Here is a 23,933-nt window from a genome sequence, read left to right on the forward strand (position 1 = left end):
GTGTGGATACGTCCTCTGATTGGTTTTTCAGCCGCCTCAATTGGGGTCTGGTCAGGGGGCTTCCTTTTTCTGTTGGCGAACCATGTGATTGGAAGGTAGAGAGGGACTTGTACATGGTAGCAGTCCAGAAACCCCGTGTGCTCATCCCATCCGGTGGAGGCAGTTGGCTGCCTTTTTTTAAGCCTTTGGATTCGAACCTCCACCCACCAACGCTGGCCTGTAGACCTCTCTTGCCTCTCTGGGGAGCACCCCCAGGAAGACAGGAGGTGCCTTCCTCCTCTGGAGCCAACAGGAAATCTCAGTTTGGCAGGTCTGCAGAAGTGGAAGGATGTCGGGAGGCGGGGGGAAAGGTGGAAATCCTAGCTCTTCTTTCCCGGGGCTCTCTTCCCCTTTATTACAGAAGATGGTAGAGCGCTCTCCTTCTGGAAAAATCTTGGCAGCTTAATCCAAGTGCAGTTTCAGGTTATTTAGGGCTTTAGATTCTCCGTGTGGTTGGATTTCTAGGATGTAGTTTGTGTTTATGCAGAATTTAGGGATGTGAGCGCAGGGAACGAGCTCAGTTCCTCTAGCCCCCTGACCTAGTCCCGCTGAGGTTTCCGGGGACCTGCGGGTGGCAGGGAGGAAGAACCGGTTCTGTCTGGCATCAGGACCACAGCGCCGGCCTGGCTGTTGTGGGGGAAAGTACTCCTGTTTGAGCAAAAGGAACCTGAATATCCACCCCCACCCCCTCCTGCGTTTACCCAGGATATTAATGTTCTCCTTATTCTCCTAAGGCCCCAAGTATCTGAGAAGCTCCGATCCTTCCAAGGTGAACGGTTCTGAAATGCTTAAGTCTTGCAGTGAGTGTGTGAACATAAGGACTTTTTGGATTCGTGGACAGTAGGCAGGTATCTGTAGGCGAGAACCTGTTGCGACTGTCCTGGGCTGTGTGTGAAGCAGTGCTTCACACCTTAACACACACCTCGCTGGTTCCCTAAAACAGTCACCTCTGCTCAGATCCCCAATCCACCATCTCCACGTTTCCAGACTTGGCTCCTGTTCTCACCTCCCTGCTGGGGAGGGGTGGGGGGGCTCCCTCCCCTCCCCTCCCCTCCTGCCCTTGCTGCTCCTTGCCTCCCCTCTGTCTTTCTGCAGTTCTGCTGGAGTGCCTGGGATGGGCTCGGGGCTCTTTGGACGTCCCCAACCCCCAGCCACCCAACCTGGCCTTCCATTCATTCCGTGCCTCTCTCAGAAGCTTGTAGTGCTCTTGATAACACAGACATAAGGGAGCCGTGCAAATTAGACCTTCAAGACCTAGTATTAACCTGTGTGTATTTTTCTTTTCTTTTTTTTCCTCCCCCTTTAAATCACCCCTTCCCTCCCCAAGTTCCTACCCTTGCCCGCCAGGATTCATGGTCTTTTTTTTCCACAGTGCTCTGTCTCTTTCCTAATTAAGACTCCTTTCTGTGAGTGAGGGGTCAGTACAGATCCAATTTCATTTCTTCTGACCGAATGGTAAATTCTTTGAGGGCAGGCCCCCCCCCCCCCCCCCCCCCCCCCCCCCCCCCCCCCCCCCCCCCCCCCCCCCCCCCCCCCCCCCCCCCCCCCCCGCCATGACCACAGGAGCCTTTTTTGAGGAGCCCAGCATCTGTTTGTTTCTAAGGTAGGGGACACCTTCTGGCATTGCTCAGCGAAACTCGAGGACGTTGATTCCTCAGCCCTCTGCTTTGGGTTTACTAATGCCTCTTCCTAAATTTGGCCCCGAATAGGAAACGGCAGTGTTACTGGTTAATGAGGGTATTTGGGCACAGGGTTTGTAAAGGAATCGAGGTGGTTGTCTTCCTTCCACGCCCTTTTACAGTCTGGGAGTGAGCTTTTTGCTACGGTCAGTGCTTGAACCATCACCACATGATGAAATTCTGGCCTCCAGAGCTTGGTCTTGGTAGCATGATGCTTGTTTGAATTTTTTTTTTTTTTAAGTTTATTCAAACACTTAATGTTTACTTGCCTTTTTTTTTTTTTTTTTAAGTGATTTCCCTTCTCCCTTTCTTCTGTTTCTCCAGGATGACAGTGATGGGATTCCATGGTCAGAAGAAAGGGTGGTACGTAAAGTCCTTTATTTGTCTCTGAAGGAGTTCAAGAATGCCCAGAAGAGGCAACACGGGGAAGGCATTGCTGGGAGCCTGAAAACAGTGAATGGTGAGTTGCCTCTTCTGTTGGACTCGGATGGTATCTTTGGACCTTGTTTCTGAATTGGATGTGTTTCGGGCGGCTTGTGCTTCTCAGGCTAGGCCCCTGATGGCAGCTATTTTGGACATCCTACTGGGTTTATGGATTCATTTTCATGCTCCTTCATGTGCTGTGTAATATAATTGGCAAGGTGCCTTCATTAGTCTGTTCCCTACAGATAAGACAGGGGCTGTGATCCGATTTCTACGAGGTCCTGGGTTGAAGGTAGAGTCTACCTTACAGGTTTTTCTGTGGATCTCTGTCTTTCTACTTAGATCTTGCTGCACCCTGGATGGAGCTCCTGGTTCTTTCCCCCTGTTTGCGTAGGAAGTAGCTTGAGTCTTCGGGGTGCTTGCTGCCCTTTTGCTCTCCAGCTCAGCTCAGCAGCCTGCTAAGGACATGCTTCCTTCCTTGCTGATCAGGCCGGGCAGGTGGTTACATGGCAGCAGGTAGACGGTGACCTAGAATTCCTGTGCATTAGGGAGCACAGCCGTGTGGTTATGAGAAGTCTCCTTGCAGCCTGGAAGGAAACTTGCTCGTCTCAGGGTTTATTCTGCTGTCTCTTTAGGAGGACGGGGCTGAAATCACCCAGTGGAAAACATTTCAGAACACGTTACAGTCTGTGTTTTAGTGCAGGGGATGGGGCTGTGATGGCATTCCAGTCTCCCTCGCCCTCGTTAGTCCTTTAGAGTCCTAGATAAATGTGAATGAATAGACCATGTTCTGGTTTGTACTTGGCTTGGAGCAAGGAGAGATACGGGAGAGGTGGTGGTTCTTTTTTCCGAGTCTCTGCTCTGGTCGTGGGCTGATAGAGTTGGGACATGTGGGGGTACTTGAGAGCTTGCCAGGGTCCAGAGGGACAGGTTCACCTCGGGCATCCACTGTCCTTCCAGATGGCTTCGTTGGAAGGTGGGTTGTCTGAGGGAGCCTCTTGTTGGGACTAGTGCCTACAGGCGGGACCCGCATTGAGCCTTGGCGGGGTTTCCAGGGACGCCGTCCCTGAACTCCACCAGGTTGGCCCTGCCACCGACCCAAGGCCTGTCCCTCTCTTCTTCTGGTTCTGGGTGACTTAAAACAAGAAGCTTCTGGAAGTCTGAGTCCGCATGTATATGGGAAAGCTCCCCTCCCCCCGCCCAGGATAATATATATATATATATAATCTTCCACATACACAGAAGCAAAATGAGTAGAATCTGTTGCCACGAGTCTAGAATCTGGACCCCTGTGTGATGTGATTGTTCTTGGTGTCCTTGCTTTGCGTTGAACGTAGTGTCTGGCTTTACGTGTTTGAGGGGGGCGTGATGGGGGAGAGTCTCACTGCATCCTGAAGGTTAGAGTAGAGCAGGGGCGTCTGGGGGTTTAGATTTTACTGTCGTGATAAGGCATTCTGCTATGCAGGAGCAGGAAGGCCTTCGTGGTTTTGGAATCTCTTAGCAAAAAAAAAAAAAAAAACCCACCCATCTGAGAGAAAAAAACCGTTTTCAGGACAAGTTAGCCAGGTGTCCAGAATTAAATAAAGGTGGGATTTAAGTAAAAGAACAAAAACTAAAGCCCTTCAAGAGGTCTCATAGGCACTGCCGGCCTTGTCGACCAAGGGTTGCTCTTGTTTTTAATTGGCCTCGTCAAGGGCTTGACAATGCCCAGGAAGGAATTCTAAGAAAACTGGCAAAGGCCGCTCTGTTGGGGGTCGTTGAAGACTTTAAAGAATCCGTGTACCAATTTCATAAAGAAAAGGGGGTTTTTGTTGCGGTAGTTTTTTATTTCATGCTGATAAAGACTGGCTTGTCGTTTTCCTGTCTGGTTTTCAATATGGAGACACCAAGGCCTCTCTCTCTTGGTTGTGGGATTGCCGTGAAGATGCCCATTTCTGGTTCCTGTCGGTGTCCCTGCAGCCAGCGGTCCAAGCCCACGTGTCTGTCATTCTGTATTGCGGGTTTCCATAGCACTTCTGAGTAAACACCTCTGGTTTTAAGAATAATTTTCTTAGAGGCCGCTAACAGGTTAAAGTGTGCTTTCTCACTGGGGGCCTACTGGAGAGATGGGGAAACCGGCATTGTTCACTGGGGAAGAACTCCTTCTCTGTAGGCCCCCAAACCACAGCGGTGTGCTCTTAGGGTGCATGGTCCAGAGAAAGCGGAAGGCAGTGGAGCACCCCAGACTTTTTGGGCAGCTGAGGTTGGGAGTGGGAGGATTGCAAACAGGGCTCTGTATGTGTGACTGTATATATGTCCCTTGCTTAACGGATACTTCATGATCCTCATTCCACCCTGCACAGAAGGACCTTGTCCTGAGCTGCACATCACAGCGCCCTTATCTTGGGGCTCTTCACCGTGGGGCAAATGAAGAGAGGTTAGTGGGGGGAGAGTGGTTTTCACAACTGGAGATACCACACTGTCAAAAACATTGCATCTGTACTTTTATGGCTCATGTTCATTGACACCTCGATGGCTCTCGATGGCTCTAAAAAGTTGGGCGGGGGTTGGTTTCATAGATAACCTAGGGATTAAAACGTGATCAGGGCGCCTGGGTGGCTCAGTTGGTTAAGCGACTGCCTTCGGCTCAGGTCATGATCCTGGAGTCCCGGGATCGAGTCCCGCATCAGGCTCCCTGCTCGGTGGGGAGTCTGCTTCTCCCTCTGACCCTCCCCCCTCTCATGTGCTCTCTCTCTCATTCTCTCTCTGTCAAATAATAAATAAAATCTTTATAAAAAAAATAAATAAAGTTTCATTGGGCGCCTGGGTGGCTCAGTCGGTTGAGCGACTGCCTTCGGCTCAGGTCATGATCCTGGAGTCCCGGGATCGAGTCCCGCATCGGGCTCCCTGCTCGGCGGGGAGCCTGCTTCTCCCTCTGACGTGCTCTCTGTCTCTCTCATTCTCTCGGTCTCAAATAAATAAATAAAATCTTAGGGAAAAAAAAACGTGATCAGAGGCTTTATTAAATTTATACTTCAGCAAAAAAAAAATGTTTTGGTTTTTTGTTTTGTTTGTTTCAGTTAGTCACAGAACCTCCTGAGGTTCCCTTGTAAACATGGAAATCCATTGGTGCAGTGTTAATGGTCACAGAGATCTGTCTGGTGGTCGAGATTTAAAGCCGTCACCAGTGCAGATCCCTAGCTCTAGATCATGGGGAAGGAAACTAACCAGACAGGGATCAGAGTGGGCACCCGTGCCCAGAGTTGGGGTGGGTACGTGCTGCCCCTGTGGGCCCCCCCTCGCCCCCCTCATGCTTTGCAGCTTGGGGACCTTGGTAGTGACCTGCATCTGAGGCCCCTGGTGTGTTCATCTGTAAGCTGAATACAGTGTCCTTGCGGGGCTTTGTGAGTGCTCTGTGTGGTAGTGACTTTCCCAAGGTCACACTGCTGTCTTCCAGCAGAACTGGAATTATAGCTCACGCCCTGCAACTTTGAATCTAGCACTTATTTAAGGGGGCGGAAGGGGTGAAAATTACACCATATCTTTGCAGGAGCAGTAGTATTGAAAACAAGGTGCTTGATTCCCCCGCACCCTCCCCCGCATCACTTGTCTGAGTTATTGGTCCTGCTAGTGTTTCCTGGGGAAAATTCTGTCTTCCAATAATGCTTGGCGTTGACAAGAGAAGGAGCTTGATGTAACTTTTTATCTAGTTTGAGAATTTTGAGAATGAATTGCCGTCACTTCCACTAAATCCTTGGCTTGCGAGGATGACGAAGCAGCCCCTCCTCGGCCTTCCCTCTGCGTGAGGCGGGGTGGGTGGGTGTGGAGTCTGTGAAACGGCTTGTATCCGAGTGGCTCAGCTCTGCCGCCCCATTTCCGTGGGTCTCCTGTCGTAGTAATAACCCAACCAGACGCAAGATGGTAGGGAGACCTCTTAGTTTATGTCACAAAATCCATGTTGGCCATCGATCTTGCTTTCATAGTTCTAAAGTGACAGGGAATGAGGTTGTGTTTTGTTTTGTTTTTTTTTGGGGGGGGGGGAGGTTCCTCGTAGAGGTAGCGGATGTGAATCTTGAACAGCCCCGCGGATGGCCTGTGGAGGGAACGAAACCCTTATTCCGGCTTGTTGGTTATGGCCGAGTGTGGGTGAGGCGGCACTCCCGAGTTCTGCTGATTGTGAGAGCCTTCTGTCTCCTTCCTGCCAGAGAGAATGCCACTTCTTCTGGCTGTAATACATTGGACAAAAGCTTTGGGAAGGGCTGGCAGAGGCTGAGGCTGAGGTCACCCTTTGAGGGCCCTTGGCCCGCTGGGGCTGAAATTAGGGACATTTAAATAATAACATGCTACACAAATGAGTACACATAATTACACAGTAAGAGAGGGGAGCTATTAGCTGTATTTGGAGTTTCATTTGCTTCCTGTAAATGTCATCTGAGATCGAGCAAGGCCTCTGGTCAGCCAAAGAGCCTTGAGTAGATTTAAGGGACCCCAGATCGTTTTTCTTGGAACCTGTGGTAGTTGTGATGGGCCAGTCTGTACTGAGCACTCATTACTGACTGACTAGCACTCGATCCGCATTTCACTCATTATGATCTTCAGAACAGACCGTTTTGTAGATGAGGAAGTGATACACCAGCGTGGATTAGGCGTTTGCCTGCCCCAGTAGTCCTTGGCAGCCTCGGCTTTCTGCACCAGCACTCCGTTGCTTTCAGCCACCTCTTCGATAAGCAGAAATAATTTTGGAACGCTCTGTAAAGATAGGATTCCAAAAATAAGAATTTGTAGGAGGACACTTCTTCTAATAGGGGTTTCTTTTGAAGGAGATAATGTGCGATCCTTCACTGGGGAAGGAGACCTCGGAAGCGGGGAAGGGGGCGGCGTCGTGTGAGTATGAATGTGGGCATGTTTCCGGGCTTTAGTGGAGCTTGTCATCGATCGAGGGAATCCCAAGATGGCACTCCTCCTGCCCGCTTACCCTCTTGAGGCCCGTGACAGGCACACACAGGCATTCATTTTGTTTCTTCACCGAGAAGTAGAGATTTGTATTTTTTTTTTTTTAAAGATTTTATTTATTTATTTGACAGAGAGAGACACAGCGAGAGAGGGAACACAAGCAGGGGGAGTGGGAGAGGGAGAAGCAGGCTTCCCACGGAGCAGGGAGCCCGATGCAGGGCTCGATCCCAGGACTCTGGGATCATGACCTGAGCCGAAGGCAGACGCTTAACAACTGAGCCACCTAGGCGCCCCGAGATTTGTATTATTATTAATGCTGCCGTTGAACCGCCAGGTTGGCCAGTCCTCCTAGGGCCACTGGTCCTGGCGGCGCGCTGGTGGGGGATGGTACTTTCTGGAAACCACTGCCAATTTGTAGTGAAGGGCCAAAGTTGGAGGTGCAGCTACAGGGAGCCCCCTCCCCCTTCTTTCTACTAAGGAATAGGATCTTCGACTCCTTAAATCTTAAAGATTGCTGATGGGTTGATTGTGAAATGAAACTTGGTCCCAACTCCTGCAGGTTCATTGTTTACTACATAAAGTAAAGACGCCTTGTGTGAGTCCAAATGAAAAGTCCGAGCACATCGTTCCACGAATGGAATTTTATGTACGTGGCTATATTGGAAAAGACCATCATGGTCATATGGTTGCCTTCTGACAGCCAGGGGGGCCTCTCTCCCTTCTGCTTTGGGCCCGGGTTGTTCACGTCTAGCTGTTCTAGAAATGGTTCCTACTTCAACAGGGAAGCCCATTTTTTGGGTTTTTGTGTGTTTCCTCCTGGAGAAAGTGGCTTACCCCACCGCTTTGCCCAAATGGAGCTGCTGATGTGTCAGTGTCCTGTGTCCTCTGTAAGCTGTGGGCACCGAGCAGCTGCTGCAGGTTTGGGTTTCGGGAACACTCCAGCCTCAGAGACTCTTCTTCCTTCTGTCCGTACCCCCCCCCACCCATGTGTGAGACAACACACCATGTGAAAAAAGCTGGCTGAGATGAAGGGTAATACACTTCACTGAAAGCGACTTAAATTTATTAAAAAAGCAAACAACAAAGCTACATTTTATCCTGGAAAATGGTTGCACTGAAAAGGCTTGATGTCTTTCCTGTAGCTTTCATGTGGTCCATCCAGGACCTAAGTGATGCACTCGGGGCGTTTCTTGATAGCGCTTCCATTTGGTTGACAGGCGGTTTTGTGAGTAATAAAACGGAACTCTGTTGTTCTTCTTTCCTGTCACTTTGTGCTTGAGGCCCCCTGCCCTCCAGCTCTCTCAGCCCACTTCCTCTGTTAGCTCTGTCCTGGATCCTGTCCTCCTCATCCTTGTCAAATCTGGGCTGCTTTAAGAGGAGGGGTCTACGACAGGTAAGGGTGTGTGTGTGTGTGTGTGTGTGTGTGTGTGCGCGTGCGTGCGCGCTCCCTCACTCGCAAGGCGGGGGCAGGGTGGGGGGAAGGGAGGGAGAGCACGTGCTCTCTCTTGTCTGTCACAGTTCTTAGAAAAGCCCAGCACTGAGGGTCCTGAGGGCGAGAGGATGGAAATCTGCTGTGATCTCCTTTTCTCATCTCTACAGGGACCTCACTCTGGAGCTTACCCCTCTTCACTATTTACTTCTCTCCGAGATGATTGCCATCAGTAAACAAAACATGTTGTAGTTGCTCTCATAATAAAATAATCCCTCTACTGATCTTGTATCTTCCTCCTGCTGTTCATGTCTGTCTTTACTGCGGTGTTCCTTGAAAGAAAATATCTACACAGGCTGTCTCCTCTACTATTTATATTCATGTTAATATCCTTTCCCCTTTCATTCTCCTTTGAACCCCTAGAATCAGGCCACGATTAAGGCTTCATAATGACCTTGATTGCTAAACCAGGGTTCCAGTCAGTGTCGCCTTATTTGCCCCTTTGGCAGCATTTGACATGATCGAACCTGTCCTGAACTGCACTTGCTTACTAGCCTTCTTGGAAGGCCTCGTGAACGTGAACTGTCCCAAAGCCAACTGTCTGCACCATGTCTGCTCTGCTCTGCCCGTCTTCCCGTTGTCCATAAATGCCAGTTCTGTTTTTCTCGGTGCTTTGGCCTAAACCTTGGAGTGATCTGTACTACTATGATTTTTCCATACTTTGCATTCCTGCATTCCGTCCTTTAGCAAAATCTGTTTGTTCTAAATTCACATCTTCCGAATCTGAATTTGCACTCCTGTCACTGGTCCGAAACCTCTTGCTTGGGCTGGGACCCCTGATGCTGTGTCATCTCAGCTTCCACCTTTTCCCCCTCCAGGCAGCAGTCAGAACAGTCCTTTATAAATGCAGATTAGTGCATGCTCTGTTCCTGCAGTGTCTCCCTGCCTCTTAGCATGATAGTTGAGCATCCTTACCCAGACCACTTGATGTGGGCCACAGTGTCAGGTCTCCTCACCACTACCTCCCCTAGTTTGGCCTCCTTGTTGTTCCAGGCGTACCAGAATGCGTGTGTGTGTGTGTGTGTGTGTGTGTTTTGAAGATTTTATTTATTTGAGAGAGAGGAGGGAATACAGTGGGGGGAGGGACAGAGGGAGGAAGAGCGAATCCACCCCAGAATCCCCGCTGAGCCAGGGAGTCCGAGGCCAGGCTCAGTCCCAGGACCCTGAGATCAGAACCTGAGCTGAAACCAGGAGTCAGATGCTTAACCAACTGAGCCACCCAGGTGCCCCAATTTTTTGCTTTAAAAAAAAAAAAAAATTTATTTTTTTGAGAGCGTGAGCAGGAGGCCAGGGAGAGAGAATCTCAAGCAGGCTCTGCTCGGTGCAGATCCCGACGCGGGGCCGGATCTCAGGACCCCGAGATCATGACCTGAGCAGAAATCAAGAGTCAAATGCTCAACACCCTGAGCCACCCTGGCACCCAGAACTTTTGTGCTTTCTGACCCTTCTGTTTACAACTCTTTCCCTTTAGATAACTGCATGCTTCATCCCTGCCTGTATTTTGGGTTCCTGCTCAAACCTGGAGGTTTGAGCTAGAGCATCCTATCAAAAGTCATTCCTTGGTCTGTTACTTTTTCACTTTTTACCTTGTAATATTTCTTTGCATAGAATTTCTCACAGCCTGACACTGTATTTTTGTTGTTCGCTAATTCTGAGTTCTCTCCCCACAGTAGATTGAAAGTCCATGAGAGAAAAGCTTCATCCACTTTGAGTGGACTCCTGGGCACTCTGTAGGGCATGTGTTGTTGTGTGAAGCAGTGTGCAGACGTCTCTCTGCCCACCAGCTGCTGCCCTGCCCCCTGGCCCCCCCCACTCCAGCACCCTCTGCCGTGCTGTGGACACACTTCTCTCTGTTCAGGGGTTGAGTGTCCCATCTGTGACTCTAGGTTTTATTTCAGAAATGCACACAGCCTGACGCCCTCCCCTCCGGATCACAGCCTTTGCTGTTTTCCTTGTCTCTAAAGTGCATGTTTATTCATAATTGTGATAAATTTCTAAGTGTTAACCATCATAAAGATTCTGGGAATTAGATCACCCTGTACCTTTTATTTATTTATTTTTTTAAAGATTAATTTATTTGAGAGAGAGCGAGAGCACGAGCGCGTGCACAGGAGGAAGGGGCAGAGGGAGAGAGCGTCCCAAGCAGACTCCGTGCTAAGCACAGAGCCTGACATGGGGCTCCATTTCACGACCCTGAGATGGTGACCTGAGCTGAAACCGAGAGTCCGATGCTTAACCAACTGAGCCACCTAGGCGCCCCTACCCTGTACCTTTTCTTAACCCTATTTGTAGATTGCCTATTCGGGTACAGGATGCATTGCTTGGTAGTTTAAATTAAGATTGGGCTTTTAAGAAAGAAGTTACTCCTTCTAATCTCATAACATTATCGTAATCTGTTACTATCTTAATTTTGTGGGTTTGTGTCGTGGGTCTCAGATGTTAAGCAGTTTGCCCAAGGCTGCATAACGAAGCGGTCTAATCAGGATTTGACCCCAGGACTCCTGACTCAGATCTTAACCTCCTTCTTTTTTTCTTTTTCTTTTTCTTTTTTTCCCCTTTAGATTGAGGTAAACTTTACACTCTGTGAAATCATACCTCGTAATTGTACAATTCAGCAGATTTGCAAATATACCCACGTGACAAGTCCTCTAGGACTTTTCCATCAGCCCAGAAATCTTGCTCCAAATGAAAGTGTATGGTCATCTTGGGGTTTGTCACCATGGCTGTCTTGATTTTTTTTTTTTTTTTGAACTTTTATGATGATACATGGGTTTGTGGTGTTTTCCCAGAATGTACCAGATGCGTGAGAGTGTCTGTTGAGACTTGAAGGGGTCTCCAAGCCAGTGGCTCAGCTCCTGTGCGTCCAGGATGCGGCTCTTAGGAGCCCTGGCTTTAGGTAGGCATGAATAAGACCCCCACAGTTGGACATGGCCATGAAGGACCTTCACCATTTCAGCAGTGCGTTCATGGAGCCAGATTCTCTGTCTTGAACTGGTGTTTCATTCTTTGGTTCTGAGCTGTGTGCAAGTCCGGATCTAATGGGCTTTCGAACAGCTCTGCCTCTCCTCCTGCTTGGTGTCCCCTTCTGTGAGTGTTCAGAAGTCGCAGCCTTGGTTCAGGAAGTCAAGAGATTTCTCGGAACTGGGGTTCCAGATGTGGCTTTTCCCCAAAGGCAAGCTAAAGAGGCATCCCTAGGGCATACCCCTTTGCTGCTGATATGAGTGATTCTTTGTCCGCAGCCGTGAGCTGCCCCATGGCCGGGAGGATGCAAACACATGGTCCGGGGTGGGGGTCGGGGTGGGGAGCCCAGCAGGGTCAGATTACTAATTTCTGTTCATTTTCTTACGGCTGTGGTGAACGTCTGTGTCTTAGTCAGCTCATGCTGCCGTAAGACAATACCATAGACTGGGTGGGGTGGTTTAAACAACAGAAATACATTTCTCCTTGTTCTGGAGGCTGGAGGTCCCGGAGTCCTGTTCCTGGTGAGAAATGGGCTTCCCGGCCATATCCTCGCTAGGCTAAGCGTGGGGGAGAGCGTCCACGGGTCTCTCTTCCTCTTCTTAGGAGGACACTGGTCCTAGAAGATTATTGTCGGTCACCCCTCCCTTTCCCCCCATTATGACCTCATTTACTTTTCTCACGTCCTTGCAAGCTCTGTCCAAATACGGTCACATTGGGTTTTGGGGGCTTCGATATGGGGGCAAACAGTACTACCACCAACATTAGCACTTGGGTAGGGCTCTGAGATGATGACCGTTTTATCCCATTTTAATTTTAGATTAAGTTAATTTCCTTGCTCATCTGCGACGTGTTTCCTTTTGTGCTTATGTGGGTACTAGAACGATTTCCTGGTATGCCAGGAACCCCTATGAACTTGTTTGACCTTGGAGAAGTTATTGTTCCTCCTGAGTGGATGGAATTAAGCTTGGGTTTTTACTTATTGCATGCCTGCTTTTTTGAGACCTCTTGGGTTTATCTGCATCCCATACTTCAGTGGGGATTGAAACAAGATTCCTGAGCTGGGGAGCTGCTAGGCCAAGAGACCTAAGGAAGGGGCCAAGAGGGTTATTGCAAAGGTCCCAGGGATCGGGGAGGGTGTGGGAATCGGGATGGCCCTGGAGGGATGTTTCTGTTGTCAATGTGGGAAAAATCATGGCATTATTTGAGGTTGAAGGATCCTGTTTGTTTTAACACACACTCATTTTATTTGTATTTTATACACGAATTCAATTTCTTTTTATATGCTGTGAGTGTAATTTAGGGCAAGGCTTTCCAACCAGTTTTACTTCTCAACTTGTACAGGAAGGGAAGAGCCTGTGGGGTCCCCAGACTGTTCAGGCTTGGAGAGTTTATCTGTGTTTACTCTCGTAAATGGTAACGTCCCCCACCTCCTCCTACCTGGCGATAGGCCGTCCGCGCCACACCATGATTTGAGTTCTGCGATAGATTTACGGAGCTTTAATTACTAGCTGATCTACTACGATGGCCCTAGTGCAGTTTTGCTTCGCTTGTGAACTTCTTCGCTCCCATTTCCCCCAAATCTAGAGGGCCTTTCACCTCGCTTTTGGAAATAACCTGTTACTACTTGAGCCCATCAAATGTTTAGTGTCCTGTATGGCGTATCTTTAAAGCCAGAATGGTGATAACTGGGTATGCTTTTGGGAAATTACCCTACAGCTCATTAAATCCCTTAATTTACTGTTTGTTACTTAAGCTCACCTGCTGTCAAATCTTCTCTATTCTTGTAGCTTTCTCTTTAGTCTTTAGGGGGCTTCTGCAGAGTCCCCAAACTAGCTTCCTCATGATTTCTTTCTGAAAGATTCTAAAATTGTACAGGTGCCTCATACGTGGAGGTTTGGGGTCCTTGAGGGAATCATGAGCTATTTTATAACCTTAGACCTGCCCGTTGAGGCCCAGAGTGTCTGTCAGGCTGTGACTGTGTCTTGCAAGGAGAGCTTGAGGCTCCTTTCTCGGGCTTCAGAGCTCCTCATGCCCGGTGCCCGGGACCCCGTTCCTCCTGTCTCCCGTTCTCTGACCTTTCACTAGTGCTCTTGGTTTGTTCATGCTTTGGAACTGATGATTTCAGCTCTGCACATGGCGGGGGGGGCTCTTCCTGGGTCACCTGCCCCTCCAGTGGCTTCTGGGTCAGTTCCTTCACTGACTCCATGTTTCCCATTGGCAGGTAGGTGGGCCTCCTGATCATGGGGTGTGGCAGCTGGTTCTGGTGACTGGGAAAGACATCTGTGCTTGAGACTCCCCTGCTAGCTCTTGGTGTTGCCTCAAGTGGCAGTTTTCCGATGGCTTTGAACGATTTCTGTTGCCTTCCGATGCATGAAGGCAGCTCAAGGTCTCCCCTTGGAAACATTTACCTGTCTTAATTCTGATAGCTTCGCCCTGATGGGCTCGGGGTATTTATGAAGGAGTTTGAATCCCCACTTTTGACAAGTTGGACCTTGTCATCGAGGGTGATGCTAGAAGGTCAGCGAATCCTCTGCAGACATGAGTAGGGTAGGTGACACCCCAGTGGAAATTGTGCACGTTTATTGGCTTGGCATGCAGGAGGCCTGGTAATTTCTGGAGGGATCTGCATTGCAAATTGCTTAGCCTGGACCAGAGCGGCTTTTTACCCTGTCCTCACTCAGCAGTTTACCCAACTTGAGACTAGTGTTATTTGAAAAGGGCCTTTCCAGTTTACTCAGTTGGAAAGTGTTACAGAGTTTTAAAGGGTGAGCTGGAAGGCTCTCAGCTGGCACTTCTGAATCCCTCAGAGGAAAATATTGGCAAACTCTCCACTCTCTGCCTGAACTCTTCTTATAAATTGAAAAGCCAAGAGTTACGAAGCCATCACAAAGGGCCGGGTTGGACCGTGTGGGGGATACGAATCCTTATCCATGCTGAGACATGGGCAGTTTTCTGATAATCCTGCCCCCCCCCCCCATCTTGTGATGTTAATCTTCCTGCCACTGAAAATAGAAGTAGTGAATGTAATTTACAGTGTATTCCGTCCACCCCCCTCAGCCTTCTCTCTAGAAGATAGATGCACATGGCTTTTATTTTATTCACCCTTGTTTACAGTTTAAATAAGACAAATGTTGGGCTGATTTATTCAACAGGTGTAGCACTGCGAAGGAAAGTTTCCTTTTTAAATTTTTCTTCTTTTTTTTTTGGCTTTTTCCCCGTGGTTTCAGGGGACAAGGTGCTGAGATCAGAAGCTGCCTCGCACTTCTTCAATCTCTGGATGGAGAGCCCAATGTGAATGTGTCACAGGGCCTGAGAAACCTCTGACTTCCTTGTCTGATTTCAGAAGCTGTACCCTCACTGCCACCCAGGCCCCCAGAGAGGTCTGTGGACATGAGAGTAACGCAGGGGAGAATGTCGGCATCGTTTCTTCATCCATCCTTCCACGCCCCTGCGCCTGCCTCCTCAGGCCACGCAAAGGGGCCTTTTTCTAGCACTGTCCACATTCTGCGGCCCATTCTTGTTGCTCCCACCCTCCCAGGGTCGCTCTTGATGGAAGAATTCCAAGGGAATAGGTTAAGATTGCCATCAAGTGGCTGCTCTTGGTAGTGGATGGGAGGATCCTGGCCCTCTGCGCTGCTCAGACCTTCTCCTCCAATTTCTTAGCCCCTTTGTGAAAAATAAGCCAGCTCCAGCAAGCTCTGTCTGAGGAAAGGGCTGTTGGGGCAGGGGGCAGGCACAGAGAGCTCAGAACATCTATGTACTGTACGTCCCCAAGGAAGGGCTCTTTTGTCAACCCAAACCACACCTCCTGGGTGCACTAGGACACGGAAGACAGGCGTATTTGCAGTGGCCTGAGCTCAGGGCCCTGGAGCTGGGAGTGCAGATGATCTAGAAGCTTAGGGGGGAAAATTGCTTGTGTGTTCAGCCTCCTGTGAGCTCCAGCCCTGAGAGGCCGCTGCCCTCCATCTCCACTAGCGGGAATCGGCAGGGAGGGTCATGCTGTCATCCCTGAAAGGCTGGCCTCACGGTCCCACCAAGGGAGAACGCCAACACACATGACTTGGCCATCCTGTTTGGCTCTTGTTCCTTGTTTCCCGGCTCTGTAAATGGAGTAATAATTTCTTTCTCAGCGGCGATATTCTTAGGATTAAGGAGATGATTTATTTAAAGTCCTTAGCATCTGGCAGGAAGCAAGCATTCAAAGGGTAATTGTGATTGAGGTTCTAGATACACATTACCTAACTACTTCCCATAAAAGCTGTAGCTGTGTGTCATAAAACAGCACACTTCAGGGACTGTATTAAAATCTGTTTGCCCCATTCCCTGGGTCTGGATGCTGTCCTCCTAGCATTAGACCTCACCCTGAGACTCGGAGGGTACAAACTCTGGCCGAGCAAGAAGGAGATGAACCCTATTTAGTGTTCCCCAGTAGGTCATTCCTCAGCGGTGTTGGGAAAGCCTGGATAGCAATGGCAGGAGGTAGGTGTGTGTATGTGGGGTGCCCCTAATGGGGCACAGAGCTCTTGATTGGGGTGTGTCTGAGGTTTCTGAGCGGGCACGTGGTATGTCGAAGAAGATGGGTCTGTGGCAGCCGGGTTGCAGTGGAGAGGCCGGGAGGCAGGCAGAAAGAGAAAGGGACTGTGGGAGTCCATCAGCGTGGAAGTGCAACTTCAGGTTCGGGTCAAGGAAAGACAATTCTAGGGCTTCTGTATTTGCAGGAGCTTTAGAAGTGATGGAGGCTATGTTATATAACTATTCACATTGCAGTCTGTCAGTCATTAAACCACAGTTCCTGGATTCTGGCCACTTAAAGCCATATTGGATGCACCAAAAAAATTGGTATGTTGTAATATGTTGTAATGAGCACTGACGTCATTGGACGTCTAGTTGTACAAGCAACTGGGTCCCACTGCAAGCAGGTTTCTTACGACAAATAGAACACTTGAGACCTCCGTTTGTCCCATTTGGATTTGTTTCAGTGGTGAGTGATCGGCTGATGTTTATGGCCTGTTCAAGTTCTTCCTAATTGCTAGATCCTACCTGGTACGGTCGGGATAGGAAACATTTGGATGCTTTTGCAGAATTTGGGTGGGGGGGAGTAGAAAGCAGAGAAACTAAAGGACAGGCATCCTCTGTGACCACCGATTCTCTCCTGTGGTGTGTGAGGCCTTCCCTACCCCTCCACGTCCACCTGCATACAGGAATGAATTCAAGGTGATGGTTTATGTCTGGAGTGTGTGTGTGTGTGAGAGAGAGAGAGAGAGAGAGAAGCAGTGAGCCCAGAATCCTCTGTGTGTGGATTTACAACTTTCTTTGTGCCTACAGCCTCGAGGGTAGCAGAATGTGCGTCTCACTGAAATACTTCATGCGGCACTTTGTTCCTGAGTATTAACTGGTGATTGCTGGCCTTTTACCCTCAAGCTACAGCAGGATTGCCTAAAATCCTGGATGATTAAAACCACCTTTTGTGGGTAATGGCTTTGCAAACTTTTTCTATAGTTTCTGGTTTACTGAATAGCCTTGTGGCCTTTTGTAAAGGGTTCTAGCCTGCACTTTTCCCTTCTCCCCACGTCTCAAAGCTAGACTGATGACACCAGGAGCCATCCGCGGCTGAACTGACAGGGGGTTTGTCAGCTGGCTGCTCCATTGGCACCCCTCCGCTTTTCACCCTACCGCCTGGACAGGAGTCCCCATCTGTCTGACTTGGCCTGTTTACTGGGTCTGAGCTCTAGCAGGGGATAGCAGAGAGACAGAGGGACCGCTGCCCACAGACGTGGTCACAAGGTCTTGAGACTACACTCACCAAAAATCTGTAGATGTCGAACTTTCCAGAATGAGGGGAATGCTGTGTATCTGCTTTGTCATATATGGTAGCTCCTAGCCACGTCGGAGTCCGTGAGTTCTTGATACATGGCTGGTCTGATTAGTTTTAGTACTTTAAAAAAACAACAATACATGAACAAGTGTAGCTGTAGAGACAGGATGAGCATAGTGGTTCTGAGCTTTTGTTCTCCAGCTCGGTCTTTTGTTGTTGTTGTTGGCAGGAGGTCTTTCTGGATCGCCAGTGTAGTTCATCAGTGATGTGTATGTAGGCAGTGCCGACCAAGTGAAAACAAGTGCCTATTTATTCACCCGCCTTTTAGTGTGGGGGGCAATTTGAGAATGCTTTTACCCGTGGTATTAATGTCATGGTATTCATATTATCCTTGACTTCAGTATAGCAACGTATTACTGGCTTCAGAGTGGTTACTGTCTTTATTTGATCCTTGTTTTTTGTTAGCTCCGTGTGTGTCCACATTTCATATAACTTGTTTTTGTTTGTTTGGGGTTTTAAAATTTAATTTTAGTTTTTTATGTAGGCTCCACACAGGGCTTGAACTCATGACCTGAGCTCATACAAGAGTCCCATGCTTAACTGAATGATCCACCCGTGTGCCCTATATAACTTCTGTGATCGAGTACTTTTTGTGATCAGTACTAGTTCTATTCAGGAAAAGCACCCACGTCCCCTGTGATACCATTTGAATAATCGTTAAGATCCCCTTCTCACTTTGTTTTTAAAGTAATTTATTCTTTGTAGAAAATGTGGACATCTCAGAAAGCTAGAAAGCTTGCTGCTGGATAGAATATTACCTTTTTTTTTTGGTCACTATCTCAATTTTATTTTCTCTGGTCTACTTTCTGTACACTTGAATTTTTAAAACCCAATTTAATATTTCATGCAGTAGAATCTCTGCAATTTAAAACATTGTGAGTCTTTTCCTCATGTTGCTAAGTGTTGGAAAATCTGATTTTTGTTTTTCCTTTTAAAAAAGATTTATTTATTTGACAGAGGGAACACAAACAGGGGGAGTGGGAGAGGGAGAAGTAGGCTCCCCATTGAGCAGCGTTCCCAATGCGGGGCTCGATTTCAGGACCCTGAGATCATGACCTGAGCCAAAGGCAGACGGACGCTTAACGACTGAGCCACCCAGGTGCCCCTGTTTTTCCTTTATAAAACGTATCTAATTGGGGCGCCTGGGTGGCTCAGTCTTTAAGCGTCCGTCTGCCTTCAGCCCAGGTCATGATCCCCAGGGTCCTGGGATCAAGTCCTGAATCGGGCTCCCTGCTCAGCGGGGAGCCTGCTTCTCCCTCTCCCTCTGCCTGCCGCTCTGCCTTCTTGTGCTTTCTCTGTCTCTCTGTCAAATAGATAAATAAAAATCTTTTTTTTTTTTTTTAAAGTGTCTTAAATTATGTTCCGTATTCAGCATTCGTTGCTGGTACAGCACATGAAACCTTTAAGGAAAATACCACAAAGAATACACACAGAATTATTAAGAAGGTGATGGATGTAGTTCTGCTTTGTGATAAAGGTGGAAGGATTATAGTTAATTTTGGCTTTTTGAACACAGTAGTAACAAAATGAATTTATCTAGGTTAGCAGGGTATAAAAGGCAAATCTTCAAGAAGACCCAGAACAGTTTTATTACAGACAGGAAGAAATCATTGGCTCTAAAACAAAGGTTTTTAACACTGAAATTAGTAAAGGGATTAAATGTCAAGAAAACATGACGTGAAGGTTATTGAGTGTTAAATAGTGTTCATAAAATTTTTTTCACCCGAGAATTTGAAGGTTAGTTCTTTTTTCTAGGCTAAGAATTCATGGGGCACCTGAGTGGCATAGTTGGTTAAGCGTCTAACTCTTGATTTTGGTTTAGAAATCAAGAATCTCAGAATCATGAGATCGAGCCCTATGTTGGGCTCTGAGCTCTTTGGGGAGTCTGCTGGAGATTCTCTCTTGCCCTCTGCACACATGTGCACCCCCACTCGTTCTCTTTAAAATCTCCAAAATTAGGAATTCTTTTTTTTTTTTTTTTTTTTAAATCAGTGAATGCTGAAAAAACCAGTGTATTACAAATGACATGATGTGTTCCTAGCCAAATACTTCTAAACACAAAGAGCTAAAGAATTCTTCCCTCTTCGGGAAGAAAGGGGTGTCTTTGAATGCTTGGGAGTTGTGAAAGTGGGTCTCCAATGTAAGAACGTGTCATGCTATGGAGACCCTGAAATGGCCTCAAGGAACAACCTGTTCTTTGAACAGTATTTATTGGGTCTCAACTATTTTCTCTAGGCACGTGCTAGGTTTTGAGGGTTAAGATGAGCAAGACTAAAATCATCTTCTTCCCTTTTTTTAAAATTATGTAATCTTTACATCCAGCATGGGGTTCGAACTCACGGCCCTGAGATCGAGAGTCACATGCTCCCCGAACTTGAGTCAGCCACCCAAGACTAAATCCTCTTGTTCAGAGAACCTGGCAGTTGGGTAGGTGGTTGCTTGTCACTATGGGTATTACCTTGAAAGTATCACCTGCAGAGCAAGTGGTGGGTATCCCTGATGGCTGACCTCTATCTAGACAAGAGAAGAGAGAATACTCCAAAAGCGGGAACAACATGTGCAGAGTCAGAGGCTTGAGGGATCAAGTTAAGAGAACGTGTCAGTTGCCATACACCGATCCAGCTGCCTCTGTGCCTTTATGTTATGCACCATCATGGGGGGGGGGGGGAGATCAGATCAGGTTGGAAAACCAAAGCGTTTGTTGGTCTATTGCATGGCTTAGGAAGCTGATGTAAAAAATTCTCTTGTTTTTTAAAAAAGATTTTAAGTAGTCTCTACATCTAACATGGGGCTTGAACTCATAACCCTGAGATCAAAAGTCCTACGCTCCATTGACTGAGCCACCCAGGCGCCCCGTTTTTTAAACTGGGTGCAGATAGAATTTGAACCAGTAAAAGGAGCAACAGAATTGTTAGTGTGTTGAAATCTGTGCACGTACGTCTTTGTTTCTCCGATTTGTATCCTAGTATTACTTTCTAGAAGCAAATTTGCTGAATTACAGACTTTTAAAAATTGGCATCTATCACCGACTTGCTCTCTAGAAATATTTTTTTCAGTTTGTTCCCAACCTAGTAGCATAAGGGAGTATGGGTTTTGTCAGAATCAGATTTGAGAAGGAGATTGACGATTCTTTAGTTGTGATCTGAGTCAGCTCTTTTAGTTCTTCTCAAATCTAGTTTTCCATTATTCAGTATTAAGTAGGTCAAAGGGCCATGTTGTAATTCTGGTTGAATTTTACTGGATACTTCTGCGGGTCATGTTTTCAAAATAATCTCAACGCTGCTAATCTTCTCTTACTTGGCATCATTTCTGTGTTTACCTTTTTATAAATCCATTACCCAAATCATTTAAAAAATATATTGAAAGCCAAAGCATATTTTATCTTGTGTCTTTTTACAACCAAATAATTAAAAGTGTATATTCGACAAAAAATTTCTGTAATTCATTAGCACCAAAGTTTATTAAGGCTTCGAGGTAGCCCTTATAAAGTGCTTACTATGTACCACTAACCCTTTTACGTATATAATTAATTTAATGTCTTAATTTAACCAATTGTTGGTCCTTATGTGTATTTAACAGAGGAACAGGGCTTTTCCTGATTCTCCCCTGAAGTTCACACACTTGATGAAGTTAGGATTAGAACCAGGCAGCAGCCTTGCCCAAATGGTGCTGTGTACTGTGAACCATCAAGGTTCTTAGTGCTAGATGTTTACCAATTCATTTTTTTTAATGAATTAAAAAAAAAAACTGATGGAACATTGTCCTTTCTAGTAGCTTCTCGAACTTCCTCGTTTAATTGTAGTGCAGTTTCATTCATTGGTATTAGTGATTAAATCCATAGCAACCAAGTTTCACTAGTTAATATACAGTCCCCCAGCCTCGATCTTCCTACTGTGTTCTTGTAATTATTGGTATTATTTTATAATTGTACAGCGTGGCCTTGAAGTCACGTTGGCTGTAGGGCCAGCCACACGCATTATAGAGTTGAACACTGTTGTTGCTTCAGGAATTACCAAGCCCTCTTGGAAAGAGTCCAAGCCAGGCTCTGTGTCTACCTAATTCTGCTTGGTATATGCCAGTATATTAACTTTTATTTAAATAGAAGGCTAACAAGTAATGTTTATTATTATGTTGGCTGTTGTAAAGGGCCCATGCTTAATATTTTTGAAAGTCAAATATTACCCTGTGCATCATGTTTTCTGCATTGGCTTTTTATCGTAACTTAGGTGATCTGGTCAATATTGTGTAATTCAGCCCAAATCACATCTGTCTTTATGAGGACACGGCTAATGCAGTGTGATCCTCAAAACCCAGTATTTCCTATATGAAATTCTCAGACTCTGCAGCTTTGTACACCCTCCTCTCACACTTGGTAATCTACTCCACCCTATTCTTCCTTTGTAATGAGTATTTTGTTGGGGGATGTTGGATTGGTAAGGTGCCACCTTCTGTATGCAGTAACGTATATAGGTGGCAGGAAATTGAGCTTTTGGAAGCAGATCATGGATGATGAGTATTCAGTGACTTGCTCTTACTTTGTAAGGCTTGTCTTTCCTTTTATGAGTTAGGTCCCAGCTCTCAAGATGAGCTGACTTCCTTGATTGGATACATGAATAAAACAAGTCTTAATACTTATGAAGCAGCTTCTTTAATTAATCAGCACAGCACTTATTAGATATCCAAATTTGATGAGGACATGGGAGTGAATTGCTCTCTCACATTTTATCCACAGCCTAGATTGGGGTTTACCCCAGTCATATATTTTTAAAATGCCAAGTGCAGCTGGTGGGCTGCTGGAGTTGGCCCAACTCGGAGGTAATGAAGTGGTTGTACATGCAGGTAGAGTCCTCCGTTCTGAAGCTCTCCGCAGCAAAATATGTCCTTGGATGTCCTGGTGTTTGGGTGATCGTCAGGTGGTGGAGGGTGGCCATGAGGCCGGCTGGCTGCCTAGCATTTCTTAGGATGGGAGATCCTTCCTGAAATGCTGATCTCTTCACAAGTAGCAGTTTGGAGTACCTTTGTTCTCTAGAGTCCTAGGTAAATAGGTCTTTATATTTAATTAAGCATTTAGAGATTACGATGATGCCTTGCTGGTGGTGCGGATGCAAACATTGATGCTGCTTTGGAAACCATTTTGCCATTAACTTGTAAATTTGTTTTTGCATATTCAAGAATTCCCAACAGTTCCACTTCTAGGTGTGTATCCCAGAGAAGCTCCAGTGCATGCTTTCCAGGGGACAAGCAGAAGGAAGTTTGCAGTGTGGTTTGTGATAGTGACAAACTGGCAATACTTAGGTGCCCTTGGACGAGATAAAGTGTGGAATATTCATACAGTGGAGTGTGATGGAGTGTGATGAACAACAGTGAAAATGAGTAAAGAATAAGCAAAATCATGGATGGATGATCTTAGTAACCTCATGTTGAGTTGGAAAAACAAATCCCCTGAGCCTTAACACAGAGCAATAACCTTTAAAAAAAAAAATTTTTTTTTTTTAAATTTATTTATTTGAGAGAGAGAGCACCGCACGTGAGCATGTGCCCACATGAGCCAGGAGAGGGAGAGGCCGAGAATCTGAAGACGGCTCCGCATTGAGCACTGAGCCCAACGCAGGGCTAGATCCCACGACCCTGAGATCATGACCTGAGCCAATACCAAGAGTTGCATGCTTAACCCACTGAGCCACCCAGGTGCTCCCCCAGAGCAGTACCTTTTTGTGAAGTTCATAATCAAGCCCAGTGAAATAACATAGCACAAATACATAACGCTTAACTTAAAAAATAATGAAGGGGGGTAGGTGGAAGCATATAGATATAATGCTTTAGTAACTGGGTTTGGCTGTGGGCTTATAGGTATTCTTTATGCTAAACTAAAACAGGAAGACTGAAGTGGGTGACATTTGGGAGTCCTCACTCAAAACTTGGAACTTGCTCTGATCTTTGAATATTGAAACTCAGCTGGTGGTGCTGTCAGTCACACCACTGTGGAACAAAGCTGCGGGCCTTGTGAGCCTCACGAGCCTCACCCTGCCTCTCTACCCTCTCTGGCTCAGGATTTCAGTATTGAAAGTTGTATTTTTATTCAGAAGCAGGACGCAGTTTTCGGTTCTATCGTGTGTGCCCCGGAAGCTGTTAGTCCATCTATCTGGTACTTTGGGAAATGCACCCGTGTTTTATCCGAACAGTCCAAAACCTGATGAAGTTTACAGCCCAGAGGTGTTCAGCGGTAGGGCTGGGGCAGAGTGGACACACGGGCCTGACTAAGCATATATTTTAGGGAATGTGCAGTGCACGATCAGATCCTGACGATGGTCTTGGAAGTAAAAGCAGTCAGGGCCAACACTCTGCTAGGGCTTATCTTTCTAAATTTAAATACCCAGTTACTTTCCAGGCAATGGGAAGCGAAGTCAGAGAGAGTAGAGAAAAAATAAAGCAGACGCTGCTTCCCTCGGGTGGGCTGAGGGCTCTCTGTACACTCTCCGTTTGGAGGCGGCAGAGCTGGGGACGTTGAGGATGACCAGTAGCCATACGTCACCGT

At 47.1% G+C, this 23,933-nt stretch overlaps 1 protein-coding gene across 3 annotated transcripts in view; it reads left to right on the forward strand.

The window, feature by feature from the left end:
* JARID2 (jumonji and AT-rich interaction domain containing 2) overlaps positions 1–23,933 on the forward strand; it is a 259,499-nt gene that overhangs the window by 119,062 nt on the left and 116,504 nt on the right. The window contains exon 2 of one of the 3 annotated variants that reach the window (XM_034985710.1): positions 2,043–2,178. The exons of 1 other annotated variant lie outside the window; for it this stretch is intronic. In XM_034985710.1, the coding sequence (XP_034841601.1) occupies positions 2,043–2,178 (136 nt within the window). Of the gene's footprint in view, positions 1–2,042; positions 2,179–23,933 lie in introns of those variants that run through there. One more of the 3 variants, XM_034985714.1, reaches the window with a different exon arrangement.

This window comes from Mirounga leonina, unplaced genomic scaffold, assembly GCF_011800145.1.
Source record: "Mirounga leonina isolate KUSES-001 unplaced genomic scaffold, KU_Mleo_1.0 Mir_366, whole genome shotgun sequence".
In the NCBI taxonomy this organism is placed as follows: Eukaryota; Metazoa; Chordata; class Mammalia; order Carnivora; family Phocidae; genus Mirounga; species Mirounga leonina.